Source organism: Telmatherina bonti (assembly GCF_933228915.1).
Source record: "Telmatherina bonti genome assembly, chromosome: 18".
In the NCBI taxonomy this organism is placed as follows: Eukaryota; Metazoa; Chordata; class Actinopteri; order Atheriniformes; family Telmatherinidae; genus Telmatherina; species Telmatherina bonti.
In genome coordinates, this window is record NC_136616.1 from 20,612,311 (window position 1) to 20,635,549 (window position 23,239).

The following is a 23,239-nucleotide window of genomic DNA, read 5'->3' on the forward strand; positions in this document are numbered from 1 at the left end:
CATTTCTAGTTATTCTTGTATATTCTTGTCATAACTGAAAGGTAGGCTGCAGAGACTGAAATTTTGGTTCAAGCAACAGACACACCTCATCAGATTCAGAGAAATGCTTGAACACGGAGGCTGAGAGAGGGAGCAAAATATATGGTTCAGCGTTTCCCCCTCACAAGAACAGCAAGGCAATCAATTCCGTTTAGTTCAAGTCCAATGCACTTATACTTCCAGCGCGAATAACCAGAGGCTGCAGAGCAGCAAAGGTACATTTATCGATAAAGCAATTAATTCAAACCCTTCCTTCTTCTCCGTCTACTTTGCTGTTCATCATATCCGCGGAAAAGAAGTCTGGTACCAGATTTTACGCTGAAAAATAATGCGCGAGTTTCGCGACTTTGAAAAGGAGAAAGGAAATGTGCTTTAAGACATTTTGAAATTACAAATTTGCCAAGATTTTCATTGTCTGGCCATGTTAAAGATTATTTATAATCTGTTTAATTGACTATCGGTTTTGACTCAGAATATGGACAATTTAGGGCTTCCTGAGTTCGTTTTTATTTTTTGTTTTTTTTTTAACAGAACAAGAAAGTGTGTGGGGATTATGTATGAATTTAAACTATTTACACTTTTATTTGTAGCTTATTTGCTAATTGAAGAAAAAGGCGAATTGGCGGTTTGTGTCCATTGAGTAATGCTTTGTTTGTTATTGGGAAGTGGTGTGACGTCATTTACGACACACACAATGCTGACTTCGCGGACCATTGCAATTTTAATAGGGCTTGGATGAGCATCCTCCACCGGAGAGGAGAGACACAGGGAGGAGGAACGTCCACAGCATCACCTGCCAACTCTGTCAAGCCGGACACTAAAAGCTAAAGCACTACCGGAAATATATCCGCTTTTTCAACGTAAAAGCCTATCTCCAACGAACAGCGCTTAGGTGAGTAAGGAACTAAAGACTCCTAAAATAAAGCTGTGAGTCATACGTATGTGATTGTTTCTTTAAATACGGCTTTAATTACAAGCTTACTTCCGCTTCTGTATGTCCGTAACCCCGTAAACACAAGCTCTCCGACCAATTTTATGTTGGAACCACTTTTAATTCAGAAATTCCAAACCGGAAGTTAGCTTTTTATTTTTAGCCGCTTGACGTTTTCTTCAAGGCGCACAGCCGACTCGCAGAAACAGCAGGATGCCACGGGGAGCACTCAGACTCACGGCGTCCGTTTTACCGTCTCCCGACGTCGTCTCTCGGTCACGGCGACTCTGATGGGCGTTTTTAGCCTCTTTTTACCGTCCTCGACGCTTGGATATTTTCGGAAGCCGCAAAATGAAACGAATGAATGTGAGCAACAAGAAGTATCCTGTTGTTGTGCCTGTCTCCAGCGCCAATAGTAGTCAAGTACTCTCTGTGGACGCCGTGCCTCTGTGATTTTTTTGTTTGTTTGTTTGGTTGTCTTTGTTTGTTTGTTTTCAGAGTAATTGTCTGTTTGGAGGATTTAATATAGTGGTCAGTAGTGGACTACCCAACTTTCCCCCGCTTTCTGTTGTCTTTTTCGAGGTTTTCCGTCTGTGAAAAAAAAGATTCCAAGATAAACCAACTCCGGAAAACCAGCGACTTGACACCTGCTCCTGGCGGAATAACCTTTCTTAGCGGTTATTCGCCTTTACAAGCATCTTCTCCAGGGTGGGAACACGGCTGATGCTTGCCTTGCTCGCTATTCCGAGTTTTGTATCGTCTCGTACTGTTTGTCTGTTTGTCCCACAGTGGCATGAAAATTCATGAATGCGTCCAAGGACATGTATACAAATTACGCATGCACCATGACGGTAGTAGGCTGTGCGTAATATCCTTTTTTTCCCCCTCCCTTATCCTCACCACATGATTGTATTAACAAATACATTCAGTCTCATTACTGTGTTTGGGGAAAAGATTTGACATTTTCATTTTAACTTGACTGGAGCGTGTGTATGTGTGTGTTCATTGGTGTTACGCTTATGGCATGGCCAAACTCTGATCGTTTAGAGACATTTATTATATTTGCAACCATTTTTAAATATATTTTTTGGACCATATTGCTTGAAAAATGGTCGAAATTGATATGAAATCACAAGTAGGAACCACACAACAAAACACCAACAGCATCCCAATGCTTTGCCATAATTGACGCCTCGTGTGTGTGTGTGTGTGTGTGTGTGTGTGTGTGTGTGTGTGTGTGTGTGTGTGCGCGCGCGCGCGCGTGTCAATGGCTCATGGGAATCTGTGCGTAAATGTGCCCGTGTGTGCGCCTCAGACCGCGCTAACATGACCATTTTGTGTACATGTGTACAGCCACGCTGGAAGTCACCTCCCATGTGGCCGTCGGGAGTGGGGAGCAGGCAGCCCTGCCCGCGGGAGTCGGCGCTGCGCAGGGCGGCCATCAGCGGCAACATCAACGCCCTGCCACCGCACCATGTCCCCACCGGCCGCAGCGTCCGGGTCTTCATCTGTGCCAACCCTGACGGTAAGAATCCACCTTCTTCCTACTCTCATTCCTCAAATATTTCACCCTGTGCAACATTTAGATGTCTTCAGCTTTTACACTCTGTCATAATCCATTTTTTGTTGGGTTATAAAGGTGGTTTGGACCATTTAAACATTAAAGCAATTCAGCCACAGTTCATTTGAAGAAGCAGGCACACAATAAAGTCAAGTTTTCTTTTTTTTTTTTTTTTTGGTCCAGAAAACAAAACAAACAAACAAAAAAACAAATTGTTGTGTGATTAATGCAATCATGCACTGACACAACAGATCTGCTTTGGAGACAGGGTGCATGTGAGCAGAGTGCAAGACAGTATGGTCGTGAGGGAGACACCCAGTTGCAGCTCCGGATTTGAATATGCCCTCTGGGCAAGGGGGTAAAAATAGGCTCAGTAAAACTGGAGTAAACAAGCCAAAGGAAGTAGAGTAGGCTATGAGAGAGCGAGAGAGAGGGAGGACATGCCAAAGATTAAAAAAAAAAAAAAAAAAGGAGTGGTTGCTCTGGTCGATACATCCTTGTCATTCAATTCCCATCACTGAGGAGATTGCAGTGGAGTCAGTGGGGGAAAAAAAGAAGGAATGAGCTGATCTCAGATAGTTGCACTGTGAGGAGCCTTGCATTGTTTAGCCACCTGTAGCTGACTCAGTCACTGAGATCTTCCCCTCTCAGCACGTATTTAACGCTTCAGTGTTCCTGTGGGTGGAAAAAACGATGAGGGGGCCGGGCTATTCACCGTAATTCTTTTCACAAATGGAAAGATACACATCACAGCCCTGAAAGACAACTGATTATGACCTGCTGTTCCCGTCTAAGTGAGGTGCCAGCAACTGTTGCAATTATTCTAGCATTGTATCCGTTGATATTGAACTCTGCCGTACTGCAAATTCTTCCAAGTTACACAGCCGATTCACTCTGTTTCCTCAAACTTTTTACCTGCAAGTTATGTTTACTCAGCAGTAAATATCTCCTGCTGGTGCCAAACAAAACTTATGAATGTGATTCTGTTCAGACATCAGCTTTGCCACAGAGCCGGTTTCCTCATGTTCACTAGAGGGGGCTATCCATGCACTTATCTAATACAGTACGTCACATCTAGAAGGCCTAAGGAGGGTCATTAACCTGAATGAGTGGGGTGAATTCACATTGTGACAACAGCTGAGCAAGGCTAGAAAAGTCCTCCTTGTTTCTTGCCGGGTTTCCCTGCAGCGTTCTGATTTAAATCCAACCACAAGCTTTACCATTTAAATTTAAAATGTTGCATAAAAGCTGAATGAAAGCATATTTCAATGGTTAGCCGCAAAAGACTTGCAAGGTCTTGCATTACTAAATAAAAAACAAAAAAAGGAAACGCTTAGTGGAACATGAGTGCATAAGGAGGCTGAGTGGTTTGGAAGTACAAGAGGAGGGAATTGCTGCTTTCTGTGTCCACAAACCAAGTGGGAGTCTGCAAACATACATGCTACTTTCTGCATTTAATGCATTTAACATGTTATTCTGCATGTTTTTCTGAATTGAGACTTATCTTTGCTCTTGCACAGTCGCTGTGCTCAGTCTTATTTGGGTTGCATGTGGTCAGCTAAAGAGAGAGGTGATGGACCCCTTTACTCTGAGATGTGCAAACCCCTAAAGATGAGGGGTTCATGTTTCCGTTGAATAGATAAATTATGTTAGAGTCATATTTGTCAACATGAAAGCAAGAAATATTCGTGGATTAGATCGTTTACAGTATATGGTAAGAAAACATTCTGAAGATGAAGTGAAAAACAGCTTAAAACTAGTCTTGATTTCAAGGCTGCCATGTGGCATTGCATCTAAAACCGACACAATGGTGTGGCAGAAACCACTACACAAGCTCTCAGAACCTATTTTTTTTCCTTTTAAAAATGTTCTTGACTCTAATGGCCATTTGTCAACAGTTTGTAGAGGCAGGAAAGCAACTTGTGTGGACAAGGCAATTGAGCTATTTTGTTTTATTACAGTACTTAAGCCACCTCTCATTTCGTTATATTTTTGCTTTCAAGGAGCCTGCATCATAGTTTTTCTTTCTATCTGCACATTTTACCAAGATTTTTTATTTTTTTTTGCAGGGTGTTGACCATTTGCAGCACCTGGTGGTGAAAAATTATTACTATGCAGAAGTGCCAACAATTGCAGTTCACCCCTCATCCACTAGGGGCTCCAAAACAGAGCAAATCCCCATAGACTCCTATGTTAAAAAGACCAACTTCATCGCAGAAATAAACATGTTTACAGCCTGGAACTAAGAACGTTTTAGGTTCAATAGGTCAGGTTTACCTTAATGTCAACTGGTGAATGTTTTTTTTATGTAAGTCATTTATTTAGCAATAATGTCATCTTGAAATTCAGCATAATTAGAGGCGTGTCCTTTTGATTGACAGGTACACAATATCCCGCTGCACAGAGGCAGCCGTGGTTTTTAGCCGACTAACAGCGTGACTTAGGTTTAGCCCGTTTACCTCCGTTACCTGGTTAGCTCCTCTTAGCTCCAGGTTAGCTCGGATAGCTCTTAGCTACAGGCAGGTCGGAGTTCACTAGATGTCAATCATCCACCCCCACGCTCACGGCCCCCATCTCAGCTCCACCTCTTTGCCCATTTTTGTATTTTCCGGTAGAGACGGCACGGGGACAATGCTGCCAACATGAGCCGCTCAATGAGCTTCAATTCGGCTCTTTAGAAACCTCCAGGCGACGTTGCAGAGGCTCCGCCCATCTTTTATACACAATCTACGGTGTTCACAGATGATAGAAATCAACTAAACACATGCTCCAGCTTACACCATTATTCCACTATTTACAACATCAGAGAAAAACAGTGCAGACCGCAACTATGTACCAACCATAAATGAACAATTCCCAAATTTTTGTGCTGCTAAACAATGTTCGTTCAGCTGAATATACCGACCTCTTGCTGTAAATCAGAAGCTGTGACACTCCCCGCTTCTGTGTGTACCCCCACCAACCTCCACTGTGTGTGTGTACCATGTGTACAGTAACTCAGTCAATAAACATAAGATCACTCATCAATGCAGCAAATCTAGAGATGTTATATCTATGAATCATGTGCCTGCTTGGCTCAGGTATCGGACCGCGTGTGTGTGTGTGTGTGTGTGTGTGTGTGAGACCGCAGCCAATCAATTAAAAATCCTGCCATCGAGTTTCTTGCCAATAAGCCAGAGAAACTAAAGAAAAGCCTACGGTGATTTATTTTTGTACCTATCACTAGGTGGATTGTTGCAACCCATGTCATGCGTCGATGTGTGTATGTCCGTGTGGAACAACAAAAGCATGTAGAGGCAGCGGCGTGACGTTGCACACGTCACCTCGGGGATCTGGCATTAAAGAGTTACCTTGCATTCAAATAGCAAGTCGCCGCTTAAGCTGTTTAAAGTTGATGAAAGCATAGGACTTAGAGATATGATGCATTACATCAACCCCCCAATGCATCATTGTCAAGGCTGTGATGTTGCCATGGAGACAGCTAATTGTTTTACATACTACCACACCAGTGTTCTGATTTACATTTTTCCCTTTCAGTGTTGCGACTTCACAGCTGGAATTTTCTTTTAAAAAAACTCTTTGTCCTGTTAATTATCTCCTTCTTTGACTTGAATTTGCTGATAGAATAAAAGAAGAGCAATGGAGAGGCTGTGTCAAGCATCTGTGGCTTTTCTTTAATAAATTGCATCTCCGGAGCCGGTGGAGCGTCGGATCTTTGGACATTCACGGCCCCGTTCTCTGACTTGCAGAGTCTGACATGATTCCTCCCCTCCTGTGGAGAACTCTGCCTTCTTGCTTCTTCTCTTCCCCTGAGGGAGCGGAAGAAGTTCTCATAAGCCTGGTAGCAGCTTTAAATGACCTCTCTGAGTTTTCAGAGCAATTATCAACTCCCTGGATGTCCACCTAACGAATTCAGTCTCGCATACTCTCCTCCTGCTCCCAGAGCGTTCCAGTCTTTTCATAAAAATCTGCTTTAAACATGTTTTAATCAGTGAATGATGGTGGTAGAAAGAATTCCTCTGGATTCGCCTGAGCAGAATTATATGCATTTTCTTGAAACTTTTCCTCGTAGATTTTTTTTGTTTATGCTCTTAAGTCGTTGTTTATGGAGATTGTCAAACTTTTAGTAGCCTATATCAAGCCAGATCCAAGTAAATACTCCACGAGAAGCGCAAACTTTTTTTATTCTTCTCGTTAATTTCGACACATTAGGCCGGAAGAACTTTTTTCTTGTGGGTCTCAGAGAAGTATCGGGTGATTGGTTGGACATTTGAGGTGGGCGTGGTTAACACGGAAAAGCAAGAATCTCAAAGTTTCCACTTCTGTTTTTTTTGCTGATGTGGGTAAAACGGATTGTTTTGATAAAACAGCTGATCAAGGTGGTAAGAAAGTACGAATACACAGATGAAGTTTCTTGTTGAATACAAAATAACCGGGTTCATTGCACATAAAAGCAGCCTTGTACAGAATAAATAGACCGAAACTAAAAAATCTATTTTTTTTTTGTTTTTGCAGCATGAAGAGCAAGAAAAAAGTTCTGGCTTCGTGTGAAAAGTGTGCCAAGCTTTAACTGCGCTCAGCAAGTCAGAACAGAGAATGCGCGCTGACGTCATCAACACGCAGAATTGTGGGAGAAATTGCCATTTTAGGTGTACCCGCCACCTTTTTAATTTAGTTCAGCATCTTTTTAACCTAAGTTTTATTCTGAATTTCTGACGAGTAGTTCATCTTATTGTAGTTTAGTGAAAAGTGTCATACTCGGCGACAGCAGCTTTATGATCAGCACACAAAAGGGAACGTACCTGCAGACTTCCATTCTGCATTTCCATCCCGGTGCAGATCAGCAAATAAGTTGGATGAACTTATCTCCGGGAACAGTAGACTTCTGCAGAAACCTTTCCTGGTGATGAACTTCTGGTGGATCATGTTTGCATAGAAGTAAAGATGGCTGCTTTTACAGCGTTTTATCTTAATGAAAGGCGGTAGCCTTACACCTGAGAGTTCATGTGAAAATGGTTACTGCCAATAGATGCAACATGTGATCGTAAAAGCAGTGGTACAGATCTGGATGAAGCTCCCATGCACATATGAGAACAAATTTCCCTCCGCCAGATTGTGATCATTTGTTCTCCTCTGATTGTGAGCCCCAGCGTTGCTCTGTCACACACCCAACATGCAGGACTGTTCACTCTTTTCAGACGTTTTAAAACACAAACACCATCAGATCCAGTAAAATGTTTTCATTATTTCATTGTTCTTGTAATAAATGAATACATTTCCTCATATTTTTTACTTATTTTGTAATATTACTGCATTTTTTGCTAATCGTATTAAAAGAATTAATCTGGCAGCACCACCTCTATTACCAATGCAACAGGAAGCCAGCAGTGGAACCCTGTAGACAAGCACAGTAAAACAAGCACACCCAGTGGAAGGCAGCAATGTTGTCTCGGCAATGTTTGTTCACAGCAGCCCATTAGTGTGTAGAAACAAAAAAAATCTATGGGGAAAAGTTTCAAGAGAGCACAAGAGGAAGTCTGAGGAGAAGACCTCAAGCTGGAGAGCTGTGCGTGGATCGCTAAATCTGAGAAGAGAGGTGGAGTTTTTAGTTGATGGATGTGTGTGAGAGCAATTTTGAGAGAGAGCTGTGTAGCATTTGAGTGTTAAAAGACTGCTGCCAAATCAAAAAGCTGCATTCTTGATTAAAGGTAGAAAAATCCCCTCAGAAACAGTTTCAGTCAGTGTGTCGACGATAGAAATGTCAAAGCTGGAAATATCCTCTTGCTTTTGTTCGGCACAACATGATGTTTCAAGCGTTTTCCATGTCAGATGTAAAAGGCGGAACAAGGTTTTCGTAGGTGAACCTGTGGAAGGATCATTAACTACAGGTGTACAAAGCCAGGATGCAAAACGGAAGCTGACGTCATGCACACTGTTGTCAATTTTGCTGAATAATTAGTTCTTGTCACTATTTCTAGGTCACTTCCCAGAAACAGAGACCTGAAGACCTCTATGTCACTTCAGATGGACATTTTTGGGGACATTTCAATAATAATTTTTTCTTCCATTTGGCTTTTGTTCCTCTAGTTTTTACATTTCAGATAACACTCACCAGCACTCTTGTTCGCTGTAAGTTCTGTTTTTTTTTCCAGCTGTAACTGTAATGTAGTGGCAAATATTGTATTTGCTGAATCGAACACAACATGGATTCTTATCTGTGTAAAACCCTCATAGTGAGTCTTTCACATTCCTTTAGACCATATGTGTAGAAAGCTCAAGGCTGCAGAGTATGTATGGAAAAAAAAGTAAATAAATAAAATGGATTTATGCTAAAAAAAAAGAAAAAAAATGTTGATGATCTGGGATGATCTGATAATTCTGCCATCAGACTTGCAGTGTGTTGGTGTAACATCACTGTAAGAGATGCTGACAGAATAAAGTGAAAAGGATGCACCCGTGCTGCATCTGATCACACGATTTTATCAAAGCAGCTTTAACATCCTCCAGATCTGCTTCTGTTTATTAAATAAGCAACAACGTTCAGGAACTTCCCACCTCCTTTGAGCATGTGGAACTCAGTAATAAGTCAGTAAAATACTTTTTTTTTTTTTTTTAGGTTTTCTTTCAGTGCTGGTGTATTTCCTGAGGAGGTCACCGGCTAATGTTTGTTATAATACTGTTTACTGCTGAATTTAGGGTTTTGATTGGCTGCTGCTCCCTAACTATGTTGTCTGTTCGTCATCCCTCTCAAAGAGGATCTCGCCCGAGTTAAATTCTAATATATATGTAGCATATAAAGCAGGGTACAAGAGTTATAATATAACATGCAGTATCCATGGTTACCTTCCACAGAGGAGTGTCTGAGCTTGGAAATGGCCATCAATTATGATTTGTTTGTGGCATAAATGTGAACACATTCAAACCTGATCTCTCCCCCCTTCCTCCACTAGTGGCATTCAAAGCAGCAGCTGTTTGCACAGCTGTTACTCAATGAACATGCTACAGAAGTTTTTTTTTTTTCGGTGGACGGGCCAACGTTGGTTCTGCATGCAGCCGATGCACAAATCAGATTTCTGGCAGAGTGACGAGGGAATTCCCATAACTGTTCATTGTGGGTTTCCCCCTCTCAGGTCTTATAAGGCTGAGGTGGGTGGCGGCGGGTGCGCTAAGCCCCCCAAGGTGGCTTTTCTCTATCTTGATTCAGTGATGTTTGCATAACTTGTGGGATCTTGCTGTGCTCAGGAAATGCAGGAACATCTGGCTTTTATGGATGGCTGATTTACACGTTTGCCTTCAACATCTTCCAGGTCATCCGTTATTGACTGTGCATTTACATCATGGTGGTTCGGGTTCAGATCGACACAGTCGAGAGTCGATGTGGGGCGGCATCAAATAATCTACCGTGTGTACTATGAGATGTTTTCATTTTGGAGTTTGGTGTTACGATCTGATGGGGTGTTGACACGGTGACTTAACAGAGACCCTGTTGGGATCAATAAAAACAAACTGTGATTTGTCTGACTTATCAGTGATAAGTGGGAGAAACCTGAGACTTTTGCAGGGAAACACATTAAACGATACGGTTCAGCTGTGATTTGGATTCATTACGAATCCAAAAAGCCGAACAACTCGCACCAGTAGTTGATTTATCCACCCTAACCTGATCTGTTTCTGTAAATCTTTTGAGTCTCGAGCTTATTTTCTGATCTGTCAGACAGCGAAAAGCAGTTTCAGCTGCAGTCTGTCGTGTGTGTAAGCACAGCTTGCTTTAACAGCTCATCACCCCACAAAAGACACAGCAATCTGTTAGTAATCACCCCAGAAAAAAATGCCTTCTTTCCCACTCATTTATTATAAAACACAGCTGATTTTCCCACCGCAGCACCAGAGCATGATTTTTTTTATCCCACCAATAAACTCAAATGTACATCAACAAAACATAATCCACCTTCAGGTAAAGGATGAAAATGACCCTGACAGTGCGGCTGTTTTCTGATTAGCCTGACTTTGTCTGTGTGAAGACGATCCAGATCTGATTTAAAACAAAAACAAGCACAATCAAAGTCAAGCTTCATTAAATTTTACTTCTGTGTGTTTTCAGAGTTGCAGCCTTGTGTTTATGTCTTTTTTAAGGCTCGGCAGGTTTTCTCATGCTGTGATGAATCCTGAGGATTTCCCATGATCATTGACAAAGAAAAATGCTTTTTGTACTCATGTAATGTGCATGCAAATCGCTTTTAGATGTTCTACTCCGTCTCAGAGGCGCTTTTGCTGTTCTATACTTGCTTTTTATCTCTTTCAACCTCCTTTAAAGGATGGAGGAGCATGTTACATTTATCAGCTGATGCAAACAGGTTCACAGACACGCAACATGCAGGTGGAGGATTCCCTACAGCCCAAACGTTATTTGCAGCAAATCAAATGCTTGCAAAGTTGAAACAAAACTTTCACGTTGTTGCTATTTTAATCTCAATTAAACCATTGAACCAAAGCAACAAAATGAAGCTGCTTGTTGGAAATGTGAAGACCCAGTATGTGAAGGGTTGATGGGATGGACGACCCAATCACGTGACACGACCAGGTATCGCCCAACTGATGTGCTTTATTAAACGAAGCAGGGATCAAAACCAGAGTAAAAGAAAGAGGCAAACTTCACAGATACAGTCATGATAAAAGTAGAGTCCAGAAACATCATTAACATGGGCAAGGTATGAAAGAAAAACAGAGCAAGGTGAGGTCACTGTTAAACAAAATAAGAGGATGGATCGAAGCTGAAAAGCCAGTCACAAAGAATATAAAGTAATCTGACTGATAACACAAACTGCGGAGTAATGATTGAACGCAGCTAGGTGAGGAAGAGCGCGATCAAACACACAAAGCAGAACTAAGAGACATGAGAGGAAAACCTTAGTTATAGCAAGAGAGTTGAAAGCTGCAAAGAGAAAATGCACAACGAGGAAACAAAGAGCATAAAATAAACTGTTGAAGTCAACAGAAAGGGTGACAGTCAAGGGCACCTGTCCCATTGAGGCAAATAAAAGTAAGTAAACATGAAACTGCAAGATAATTTTAATTTTAAATTTACTTTAGAGAAGTCCAAAATTAGTTTGGTCACATAAAAAATACCAATTTGCCAACAGGCGAGGCTGAAAGTACTGACTGAGCCATTCATTTAGAAGCCTGGCACGCCAGACTGGAGAGCTCTATATATTCAATACAGAGCGACTCAGTCTAGAGTCCCTCCCCTTCACCGAGATTTGCATTGATCGTAGACAAACCGGCCACTCTGATTGGTTGATCTGTGGAGACTCTTGCCTCTTGCCTTGCGTCACCACGTATTATTCAACACATTCAAGATGACGCACGGACTTTGTTTTTTTTTTTTTTCCCGTAAATGCAACACCGAGTTGCCAGTAATGCCATGTAGCCTCGGGTTTTTACAGCAAAAACAACACAGGTCATTTATGTCTTCTGCACTGCACGCCATGTTTATTTTCTTCTGTTGCGTTCGCTCTACTGAACACTTCCGGACATGGGCTGCCGCCTTTTTTCTGATTGGTTTACTCTGCTCTTGTTTGTCCCGCCCTAGAAATCCGTTGATGCGATTGAGTCCCCAGACTCTACGCTGGCAAAGCAAGAGAGCCTGGCTTGCCACGCTATTCATTTAGAAGCTGAAGAATGAGGGATATAAAACCAAATTAAACACAATTTTAAGTATTTAATATGATGTCAGCAAAGTTGAGACAATAAGAAAACTTAAAATGCAGTAAAAATGACACATAACATACTATGATATGCAAGCGGTGATGTTGCTTCATGATGAAAAAATAAAACATCTCTCAGAGACATTTTAAACTACTGCAACTCTGCTCGACGTTACTCCTGAAGACTTCAGTGTGAAACCAAAACAGCTAAGTCTTTTTCCACCTCACATCCATTTGCCCAAGCAGGAGAAAAACAAATCCATATCTGATAAAGTTGCAGGAGACGCGCACAACATAATATGCTGTACATCAGTGAGGAAACATCTGTGTTGAATAACAAACCCATTTTTTCTGTAAGTAGAACAAATTAAATCCCAGTTGTCTCAATGGCACTTGGGTTAAACCCAACCAATAAAAAAGTAGTATTTCAGTCACATGTTCAAATGAACTTCTTCTCATAAAATACAATTTAAAAAAACAGCTAAAACTTATTCATTATTTAAAAATCGTTCATGTTTGACTCATTTCTTGCCCAGTGTATTGGGATGATACTTACATGTACAGTTGTTAGTGGTTTGTAGCTGAAGGGTAACATGGGAAGTAAAGTTAGTCTTTATAGCTTTAGTAGAGAACAGGAGGAAAGAAGACTTCCTGAAGTCCTGCTGCCCCCTTCTCGCTATGTCTTCACCATAGCGAGCTTCATTTCATATTTTCATCAACTAAGACGTTTGCATCACTAATGAAATTAAACATAGCAGAAGTATCCCTAATCAAAGTGGTCGTCCTTTTGATGCTGTTACAGTATCTTTCCATGCATCTGGTGGATAGCTACTATCTTGACCGGGAATCAATCAACATGCTGGTGCTTTTCAGAAACCCTTTTTTTAAATGGCTGTATGACCAAGTTGGGAAAACTGGTGCACACAGTGGCTTCAGCTGTCGTTGTCACAGGTGTGTCTGAATCATAGACTGTCTATAAAAGATGGACGGAGCCTATGTCACGTCACCCATAGGTTTCTAAAGAGCTGAACGGAAGCTTGGTGGGCGGTTCCTACCATCGCCATCTTGCCAGCGTCATGTGCGTCGTCTCTCCCAGAAAAAACAAATATGGACAAAGAGGTGGAGCTGAGAGGGGGCTGTGAGCGACATGGTGGATGATTGACATTGAGGGAACTCCGAGCTTTCTGTAGCTAAAAGCTAACCGAGCTAACCCGGAGATAACAGGAGCTAACCAGCTAACGGAGGTAAGCGGGCTAAAGCTAAGTCACGTTGTTAACCGGCTAAAAACCGCGGTTGTTCTGTTTTTCTGACTTGAAGTGGGAGATCGGTACCTGTCAATCAAAAGGACACGCCCCTAAATTGGCTGAACTTTGAGATTAAATTACTTTTAAACGGGCGAGTTAGAAAAAATTTCACTCCCCCCACAGTTGTCATGAAAGTAAACCTGACCTATTAAACCAAAAATGGATTTTTGAACCAGGCTGTAAATATGTTTATTTCTGCCGTGAAGTTGGCCTTTTTAACATGGGAGTCTATGGGGATTTGCTCTGTTTTGCAGTCAGCCGAAGCGGATGAAGGGGGAACTGCAGTTTTATGCACTTCCGCATAGGCTTCACTTTTTACCGCCGGAGGTTGCCGCTTGGTCTGAATCAAGGGTTACAGAAAAGTGTGAACGCTAGATGAAGATTAAGGAAGCTGTGGATGATTTATCCTGCTTTTGAGACTGAAGCCATTTTGCATCGTGATGTCAACAGGGATTGTTTTTTTTTTTCCTTTCCTGAGTCCTCTAAACACATCTGTATAGCAAACGCCAGTGTTAATCTGATGACATACAAGTTATATTAGTTGGTGTTTCATTGATGACATGCATGCAACACGTACTGGTTTATTATATCAGCTAAGACGCCTGTCATGTGGACTAACCCTGACACTCTCTCCTCTAATCAAAGCACTGTGTACTCTGGAGTGGCAGTACAGCTTGATGAGGGGCAGCGTGATTGCTTTGTCAGAGCATCGTTGATGAGACCGCACGATAGAGAGAGCGACCGGGACAACGGATGTAGCTGAGAAGTTGTTGTACAGTTGAATTCAATATTCAATATATATTGTATTTGATGAAAGTTTGCAGCTTACTAAGTGTAGTTTTGCTGTTTATTTTATTTTTAAATCACATTTTTTTCAACTTGGTTATGAATTCAAGGACGTCAGTCGTGCACTTCTTTTGCTATTTTTACATTTTAGTCTAAAAATAATGACAAGGAAGCAAAGAAGGAAAAGCATCAGAGGCATTTGGCTTATCGCTCCCTTGAAATGACTGCTTGTTACTTTCCTAAGAAGAAGAGGGAGGAGGAGAGAAAAGCGAAGAATGTGAGAGGGAAAATAAAAGAGGCCTTGCAAGACATATCATCAGGATAGATGTGTCTGCGCGTTTAAAATTCACAAATTGGATGGAGGGACACACACAGTGAGATGGCAGGCGAGTGTATGAGCCGGTCTTTGTTCTTTTTTTTTTTTTTTTGCATGTTGGTGTGCAGACAGCAGACACACACATGCATCAGGCTGCCATAGCTCATCACCATCCCACAGAAAAACAATACTGAGGCAGTTTGTTGTTATCAGCACAGTACAAATAACAACACAGTTAAGACTGTCAGGTCACATCGAGACATTCGGGCGCATCTTCTGATTCGTCTCACACAGAAACGGCTTTCCTCTGAGTTCTGTTGTCCTCTGTGTCACCGTAAGGTATCACACGGTGATCGGTGCTGTAATGTATCGCCGATGGAATGAGATGAGAACTTCACTGATGCAGCAACTGCTATTTATTTCATTTGCATACTATTAACATCCGTTTGGTTTTTATTTGACATTTTGCCAGGGTGGCTGTGGGCGGATATTTGCTCAGTCACGGCCCAAAGCCTTACTAAAGATAGATGAGAGATAGATACGTCAGAGTAAATTTGTGGACTCCTCTACTCATGCTGCGTGTGACACGGTTAGCAGCCGACGGTCTGTTTGTGCGCCGTGCGCGTGAATGCGCGCGTCGGCTTCTCGGTCACATGGGGGCATCTCTGTTGGGCATATTTTCTTTTTAACTATCCATCCACACCCCTCAGAAAAAAACCAAAAAAAGGGTCAGAGAGGCTGGGCCTGTCCACATACATTACATTAACCATTTGGAGGATTGTCAGAAGGAGGGGAGAGGGGGAACAAAAGTGGAACAACAGCGAGCCGTGGGCTGTCACTGTGTGACATGCCGTCTGTCCGGTACGATCACTTTGTAGTACTGCATAATCGCACACTTCTCAGCTGTGTGTCAGCGCCGACTCCAGGTGATCATATGGGTGTCAGAGTGTGTGCAGATATGTGATGCAGCAGGCGTAAATATGGAAGAAGAAACAATGACTTACAAATAAGTTAGTCAGCATGCTTTTTTTTTCTTCTTTTGCATAAATATTCATTTTTTATTGTCAAGAGGAAATTTGAAGATACCCCCTCTGGGTCTGGGACTTGGTGTTTGTTCATTATTTTGTCATTTTTATTGACGGATGAAACAACTTGTGAGGATGTAAACATAATAGCCGGCTAATAACCAGATAATTTGAGTTTGTTTTCAGTCTTGTACTGTTACGCAGAGGAAGCTCTGTGAGTTGGTAAAGCAGAGTAATGTACGCTGCATTTAAAGCTCAGATTTGAAAGGAAATATCTGCATTTTTAATCTAGATGCAGAAATATATCCAAGTTCAAGTAAGTTAAGAGAAACAGGAAACAAGCTCATTTTACATAAAGTACCTGTGTTTTACTTGCATTTCCATAATCTAATAAAAAACATACAGGTAGATAATACTTGTTTGTTTTTGCTCTTTTTTTCTCTTTTGTTAAAGTTTTATATTTCCTCTCTCACTGTTTGAAGACAAGGTAGGTCATTTAATCATCCAGAACAACCATTCATTCATTTTCCGAACTGCTTATTCCAATTCAGGGTCGCGGGGAAGCTGGAGCCTATCCCAGCCAGCTTTGGGCGACAGGCAGGGTACACCCTGGACAGCTCGCCAGTCCATCGCAGGGCCACACACAGAGAGATGAACAACCACTCACGCTCACACTCATTCCTAGGGGCAATTTAGAGTCAAGGATTGAACCAGTGACCTTCTTGCTGTGAGGCCACAGTGCTAACCACTGTGCCACCGTGCAGCCCTCCAGAACAACCAGTATGTACTATTTCAAATTTAAATACGTTTGTTTTTTACTTATTTACTGCCATGTGGGGCAGTACCATCTATATATACAACACCATACAGATACACCAAGGGGATGCCAAACTCCTACAAAAGACCTTTTTATCTGTTTAATTTTACCTGAAGACAATAATAAGGATAAATTAATTAAAAAAAAAATCCTTGTTAGACTTTCTTCCACCTGTGTACAATAAACCAGGTAGCTGGAGAAAGTAACCCGTACTTCCTCGCTTTTCCCAGCCATCAGAAAGTGATGTTCCGAGGTGCGCAGACATTCACAGTCACTGTAATCTCACATCTGATGCCCTCAGTGCTTCATGTAAAGTTTTTTTTTTTTTTTTTTTTATTATTGGTTTGACAGATCCAGTGAAGAGTACTTTACTGTTGCGGCCCATGAAAATGGCAGAATTCCACTGCATGTTGCATTGTTGAGCCTTCCAGTTCATTCGCAGTTCAATAAGTCAAACCTATTTTCGATTTTGCTTTGTCTTCGAAAAATGCAACACCAATAATGTACAGGTATACATCAGAGCTGCTGCTGCAGGATGTGATTAGTCTAGCCGTATTTAGTATGAAAAAGAAAGAGAAAATAAAACTTGTAAGTAGAAAGAGATGAAGAGCTGATTTGGCTTTTTGGAGACATCAACCTCTTTCCGTTAGTCTGATGGTAAAGGTCATGCTTTCATGTCTGAGTGGACATCAGGGTTGCTTTTTTGTATTATACTGGTCTGGCTTTATTTAGGACCTCGGCTCTTTTTGTTATCAGCACAATAAACCTTTTTCAATGTAAAAAAGAGATCATTTATCACTCATCCCATTCAAGATGCTCAAACATGTAGAAAAGTGGTATTTTCGAATGCTGTCATCCACCGTTGGAACAAGCAGCAAAGGCTTTCCGAGCTCAGTGTTCACATGGATGATAATAAGATAACTCTTCCCTCCTGTATTGGATCTTGATTTACGGTGCTCAAAAAAATAAAGGGAACACTCAAGTAACACATTGTAGATCTGAATGAATGAAAAATTGTTATTAAAAACTTTGTTCTTTCCATAGTTGAATATGCTGACAACAAAATCACACAAAAATTATCAATGAAAATCAAATGTATCAACCCATGGAGGTCTGGATTGGGAGTTATACTCAAAATGAAAGTGGAAAAACACTATAGGCTGATCCAACTGTGATGTAATGTCCTTTAAACAAGTCAATATGAGGCTCAGTTGTGTGAGTGGCCTCTGCGTGCCTTTATGATCTCCCTACAACGCCTGGGCATGCTCCTGATGAGGCAGCGGATGTTCTCCTGAGGGATCTCCTTCCAGACCTGGACTAAAGCATCCGCCAACTCCTGGACAGTCTGTGGTGCAGTTCGGCATTGGTGGATGGAGCGAGACATGATGTCCCAGATGTGCTCAACTGGATTCAGGTCTGGGGAACAGGCGGGCCAGTCCATAACATCAATGCCTTCATGTTGCAGGAACTGCTGACACACTCCAGCCACATGAGGTCTAGCATTGTCTTGCATTAGGAGGAACCCAGGGCCAACCGCACCAGCATATGATCCCACAAGGGGTCTGAGGATTTCATCTTAGTACCTAATGGCAGTCAGGCTACCTCTGGTGAGCACATGGAGGGCTGTGCGGCCCTCCAAAGAAATGCCACCCCACACCATTACTGACCCACTGCCAAACCAATCATGCTGGAGGATGTTGCAGGCAGCAGAACGTTCTCCACGGCGTCTCTGTGTGACGTCTGTCACATGTGCTCAGTGTGAACCTGCTTTCATCTGTGAAGAGCACAGGGCGCCAGTGGTGAATTTGCCAATCTTGGTGTTCTCTGGCAAATGCCAAACGTCCTGCACGGTGTTGGGCTGTAAACACAACCCCACCTGTGGACGTCGGGCCCTCATACCACCCTCATGGAGTCTGTTTGCTGGGTTGTTGCCCTCCCACGGCCTCCTCCATGTCTCCTGATGTACTGGCCTGTCTCCTGGTAGAGCCTCCATGCTCTGGACACTACGCTGACAGACACAGCAAACCTTCTTGCCACAGCTGGCATTGATGTGCTATCCTGGATGAGCTGCACTACCTGAGCCACTTGTGTGGGTTGTAGACTCCGTCTCATGCTACCACTAGAGTGAAAGCACTGCCAGCCTCCAAAAATGACTAAAACATCAGCCAGAAAGCATCGGAACTGAGAAGTGGTCTGTGGTCACCACCTGCAGAACCACTCCTTTATCGGGTGTGTCTTGCCAATTGCTGATAATTTCCATCTGTTGTCTATTCCATTTGCACAACAGCATGTGAAATTGATTCTCGATCAGTGTTGCTTCCTAAGAGGACAGTTCCATTTCACGCAAGTGTGGTTGACTTGGAGTTACATTGTGTTGTTTAAGTGTTCCCTTTATTTTTTGGAGCAGTGTAGTTTTGCCATTACAGTCCTCTCTTTCACTGCTGAAGACAAATCTGAATGAAGCGCTGGGGACCAGTGTCCGCGCAGGTGTCCAAATATTCAGTGTCTAACAAGAGACTCTCGTAGGAAGAGTGTGACTGAAAAGTGTTGCTATCTGCATCGATGTCATCAAACAAGTAACTCTGAATAGAGAAATACTTTAAAAGCAGCAACAAGTTGATTTTTGCAGAATGAAATCTCTTCGTCAAACGTCGTCTGCTCACAGAAATACCAAAAGAAAACTGAAATATTTAATGTCATGTGAAATATTTGATCGCATCATACTTTGTGGTATTTATCCACAGGTGCCTTTGTAAATGTTTAAATACATTTTAGAAAACGTACATTTCTTCTCTTTTCTGTTTTCAGACACAGAAGCTGAGAGAAGCGCGCTGAAAGAGCACGTCTACCCCAAATTACGAGACTTCTGCAGGGAGAACTATGGCATTGAATTTCAGGTAAGTGGCCACCTTCCATTTGTTTGTTTTTTGTCATTTCTTTCTTTTTCTGTGGCTCCAAAGACCTAAAAGGGTTAAAGCTCTAGATATCTAGCACTCTCTCTTACAGTAAGTGCATAAAGATCTGCATGTACATCAGGCCTTACACAGCTCTGTGGCTAAGAGAGGGGTCCCAGTGTCTTTGAGCAGACAGAAGGCCAGCAGAGATAAGGTTCCTGTGGATGAAGGCTGGCACACGTGTACTAACAGATAAGACGGCTCCCCCTTTGTTGTTATAGAACGGTGTGTATCCTCCTCTTTGGTGTCCACTGATGAAGATGATTTGCAATGCAAATCAGTGCACACTGGGAGATCGCTATCAGAGGATTGTTTGTTTACCAAATCCAGGAGAGCCCTCGAGTTACGAGGAGATTTTTTTTCCTCAGATCTTTCCTGGAAGGGCTCACAGAAATTAGTTCCTGATGAGGAGGTGGACCCATAACCTCGGAATTGTTGCATAAAAGCGGAGTCAGCAGAGTGTTGGCGGCTAATTTGCTTTTCATGCTATGAATGTTTGGATCAAAAACAGCTCAGAGCGGGTATCGGCTACAGAGGTTGCGACAAAACTCAGGAGTGAGACGTTCTTTGTGCTTGTGCAGATTCTACTGAATAGACCTTTTAGTTCAGTTTTTCATCCTTTACATGTAATTCCAGCAGCTGAGCACAAATCACACGTATAAAAAAATAACATCTCTGCAGTTAGCGTCCCATTGACTAGGGTTGCCCGATTATGACAAAAATTAAAATCTCGATTGTTTTGACTGAAATTGAGATCTCGATTATTTAACATAATTATCCAGTATTTTTAAACAACGCTGCACGTCGTGGTGTTCTCAACTCCGTGTCGCGCATTATAATCGCTAATGCACGATTCCAAGTTGTTTAATCCGTTTATACCGCTTATATATGAACTATTTTATGTTGGCCTCGATGTAAGTTTCATGCCAAACAACCGCTGTCAGGCTGCAGCACGTTTGTCTCATTCACCTGGTAAAAGACAGCTGATCTGAACCAGCCGATTAACGCGTTGCTATGGTAACGCCCCATAACGGAGGAATATTACAGTGATTTAACTCGCCGAACTTTGTATACGGAAATAATGCAGCCAGTTCTCACTGACAATGTTATAAACGCCAGTATTGTTAGAGCCATGTAAAAGTTATGCTTATTTTTGTATGTTTTTGCACATAATATTATAATGGATCCATATTTTGTTTTAATAAGTAATGTAGTATTTATCCTGCTGTGGAAAATTTAGCTAGGTATTGTATAGTTTTAATAATATTTTTGTCTTTATGTGTTATAGTTAAATTGACTATTTTAGGCTCCTTTTAACGTCCTGCATTAGGACCATGAAGAGAGTGCGCTGCAGAGTGCGCATGTTCTGTGTTTTTTGTAAATGGAGCAGGACAAGGAGCTACAGTTTTTCTGACCGCATAGAAGAAAATAATTTTTATATTTTTGTTTGTTAAAGTAGTTGCAGTAGTTTTGTGGACGCAACATGTAAGTTTTTCTTTTTTATTGTTTGTTTAATAAACGGAGATAATTTTTGTATCCGTTTGCTTCGTTTTTGCAAGAGTGGCCAGAACAGGTTCTATTATGTTTAAGTTACGTTGTCACTACAAGTATGTTGTAGTGAACTTCCACAACCTACTGCAGTTATTCTACATTGACCTGGAGCCGGAGTGACTTAGACTAGCCACCTGGGAGTGCTTTAGGACGGGAGAGACTCTCGCTGCTCATTCCTTACAGTAACTGCAGAACAATATGAGCCTTCAAGTCAGTCGCCAAAACACCAGAAAAGTGTCTAATAGGTCCAGTAAATGTTGCTAGATTTGTCGCTAGTCGCTTTTAACAAAAAAGTTCACCTGATTTAGCGAGAAAGTCGCCAAGGTGGCAACAGTGTCTGAATGAAAGCAAAGCGGCTGTGTGAGGAGTTTACAGCACAGCGCTGCAATGCCAGAGACGCTCGATTAGCAACTGAAGACAGCAGGAGAGGAAACTGCGAAGAGAAAAATAATCGGACCCTTTTATTTTTATGATCGTTGAAAACTCAGATCGTAATTGAGATTAAAATCCGATTAATACCAGCCCTACCATAGACACTACAACGTTGTGGCTTTGTCGCACAGGCTGAGTTTGCTTGCTTTATTTCAGCTCATTTTATCTTCAATGACCGTGTTATGGTCTCTTGTTGAGCATCGCCACACATGTCACGCACATATTGCTGTAACTGTGTAGTGAAGACGGGTAAGATAGCAAAATCAGGCAGTGACGTTTTGGCGGCATCGCCACGTGTCTGTCTGGTGATTCAGCTGACATGATCATGCAAAAGGCCTGGAAGTTAATATTCACTTACTCACTTACTTGGCAATCCATCCTCCTTGTCTACACAGACCCTGTGCTCCTCATTGTCATCCACGCCATGCGAGATGTGTTTGGAACCATCTTTAGCTGCACGTTGGCAGTGATTTGTACCAGTATTTGTCTTTCCTGTGTGAAATTGTATGTGATTTCCACATATGATGTCTTGTAGTGTGAGGCTTTGCAGAGCTGAAGTTATTTTTCACTTTGATTTGTAATTTATGAGCGATCCCGCCTTCTCTTTGACACACACTCATGCTCCATCTCACACACATCCGCTGGCACACGCTGACACACATTTGCCAAGCTTCTGAAACCCAATTCTCCCCGCTCTCTCATCATTTGACTCAGTTTCCATCTGCAGCATTCCCCTAACAGGATGCTGGAGGATCGTGGGAGATGGAGCGGGGGGAATAGGGTTAGGAAATCCAGCCCAGGGGCCGAGGGCCGCGTCCTCATTCAGTCAGCACACAGCAGCAATAGAGGAATCAGGCTTCGTTATACTTTTTTTCCTTTTTTTTAAAAACCCTTTTTCTCCCTCTGTGTCCTGTTCTTTGTCTTTATTTAATCAGCCAGTTGCATGCTCACTTTTTTTTAAGGTAAATTGCAGAAAACTGTAACATGCTGGGATCCACAGGGGAAACACAAGAGGGATACCACAGATGCATAATGGATTAATGTCGTACAAGGTGTTAATATGTGCAATCACATTGGATTACTATTGGTTTATCGTGTTTTAACAGCAGTGAAAACAAGATTTCCACCGTCTCCCCATATGGTGTCTTTGGTCAGACACTGATCACCAGATTCCAAGTTTAAAAATGGTATCTTTAGGTTTCCTATGCAGTCAGGTGTTATCACCTCTTCACGCACTCTCAGATTGCCAAAATGAGACTATATTTAAGGCCTTACTTAATAAGGTTTTCATCAGGTTTCCATAAATAGAGACCATCATGAATTTCATGTTGAGTTTTCGTCATCAGGACAGAATAGTGTTTTCTGACACAACACAGAGACTGCAGCTGTTATTTGCAGAGTCAAATTACACATATTATTGGCTGTTTTGATCAGAGCTGCTCGTTAGTTGGTGGATTATTGTGTTGTTTTTGTGTTTGGTTTGGGTTTAAGTCAGCCCCATTTTGGATTGGGTCTAATTATTCTTAGATCAAAACACAACTGATAATGTCTTTTATTATTCATTTTTACATCCATTGTCACATTAGGAAACTTAATCCATTAAATCTTGTTTGAATCCCAAACCCTATGAAGAGCTCTGATGTGTTCAAGAAGCACTACATGAGTTTAGACTCATATTATTAATCTGTCTATTCTTGGTTTAGCTTCTGGGTTTGCAGCACATGAGAATACCAGACCAATAAGCTGGTTGAAGTAGTTTGCAGATAAAAAGGTTTTTTTTATATATATATCTAGAGATAAAAAATAGGACTTATGTCCT

General features: G+C 41.9%; 1 protein-coding gene across 1 annotated transcript in view; it reads left to right on the forward strand.

Moving 5' to 3' along the window:
* Positions 1–1,321: 1,321 nt before the first annotated feature.
* Positions 1,322–23,239, forward strand: part of LOC306769168 (NACHT and WD repeat domain-containing protein 2-like) — a gene marked incomplete at both ends in the record, with an annotated part of 69,107 nt that continues 47,189 nt past the window's right edge. The window contains 3 exons of the mRNA XM_079257733.1: positions 1,322–1,336; positions 2,324–2,495; positions 19,292–19,380. Of these exons, the coding sequence (XP_079113859.1) occupies positions 1,322–1,336; positions 2,324–2,495; positions 19,292–19,380 (276 nt within the window). The remainder of the gene's footprint in view (positions 1,337–2,323; positions 2,496–19,291; positions 19,381–23,239) is intronic.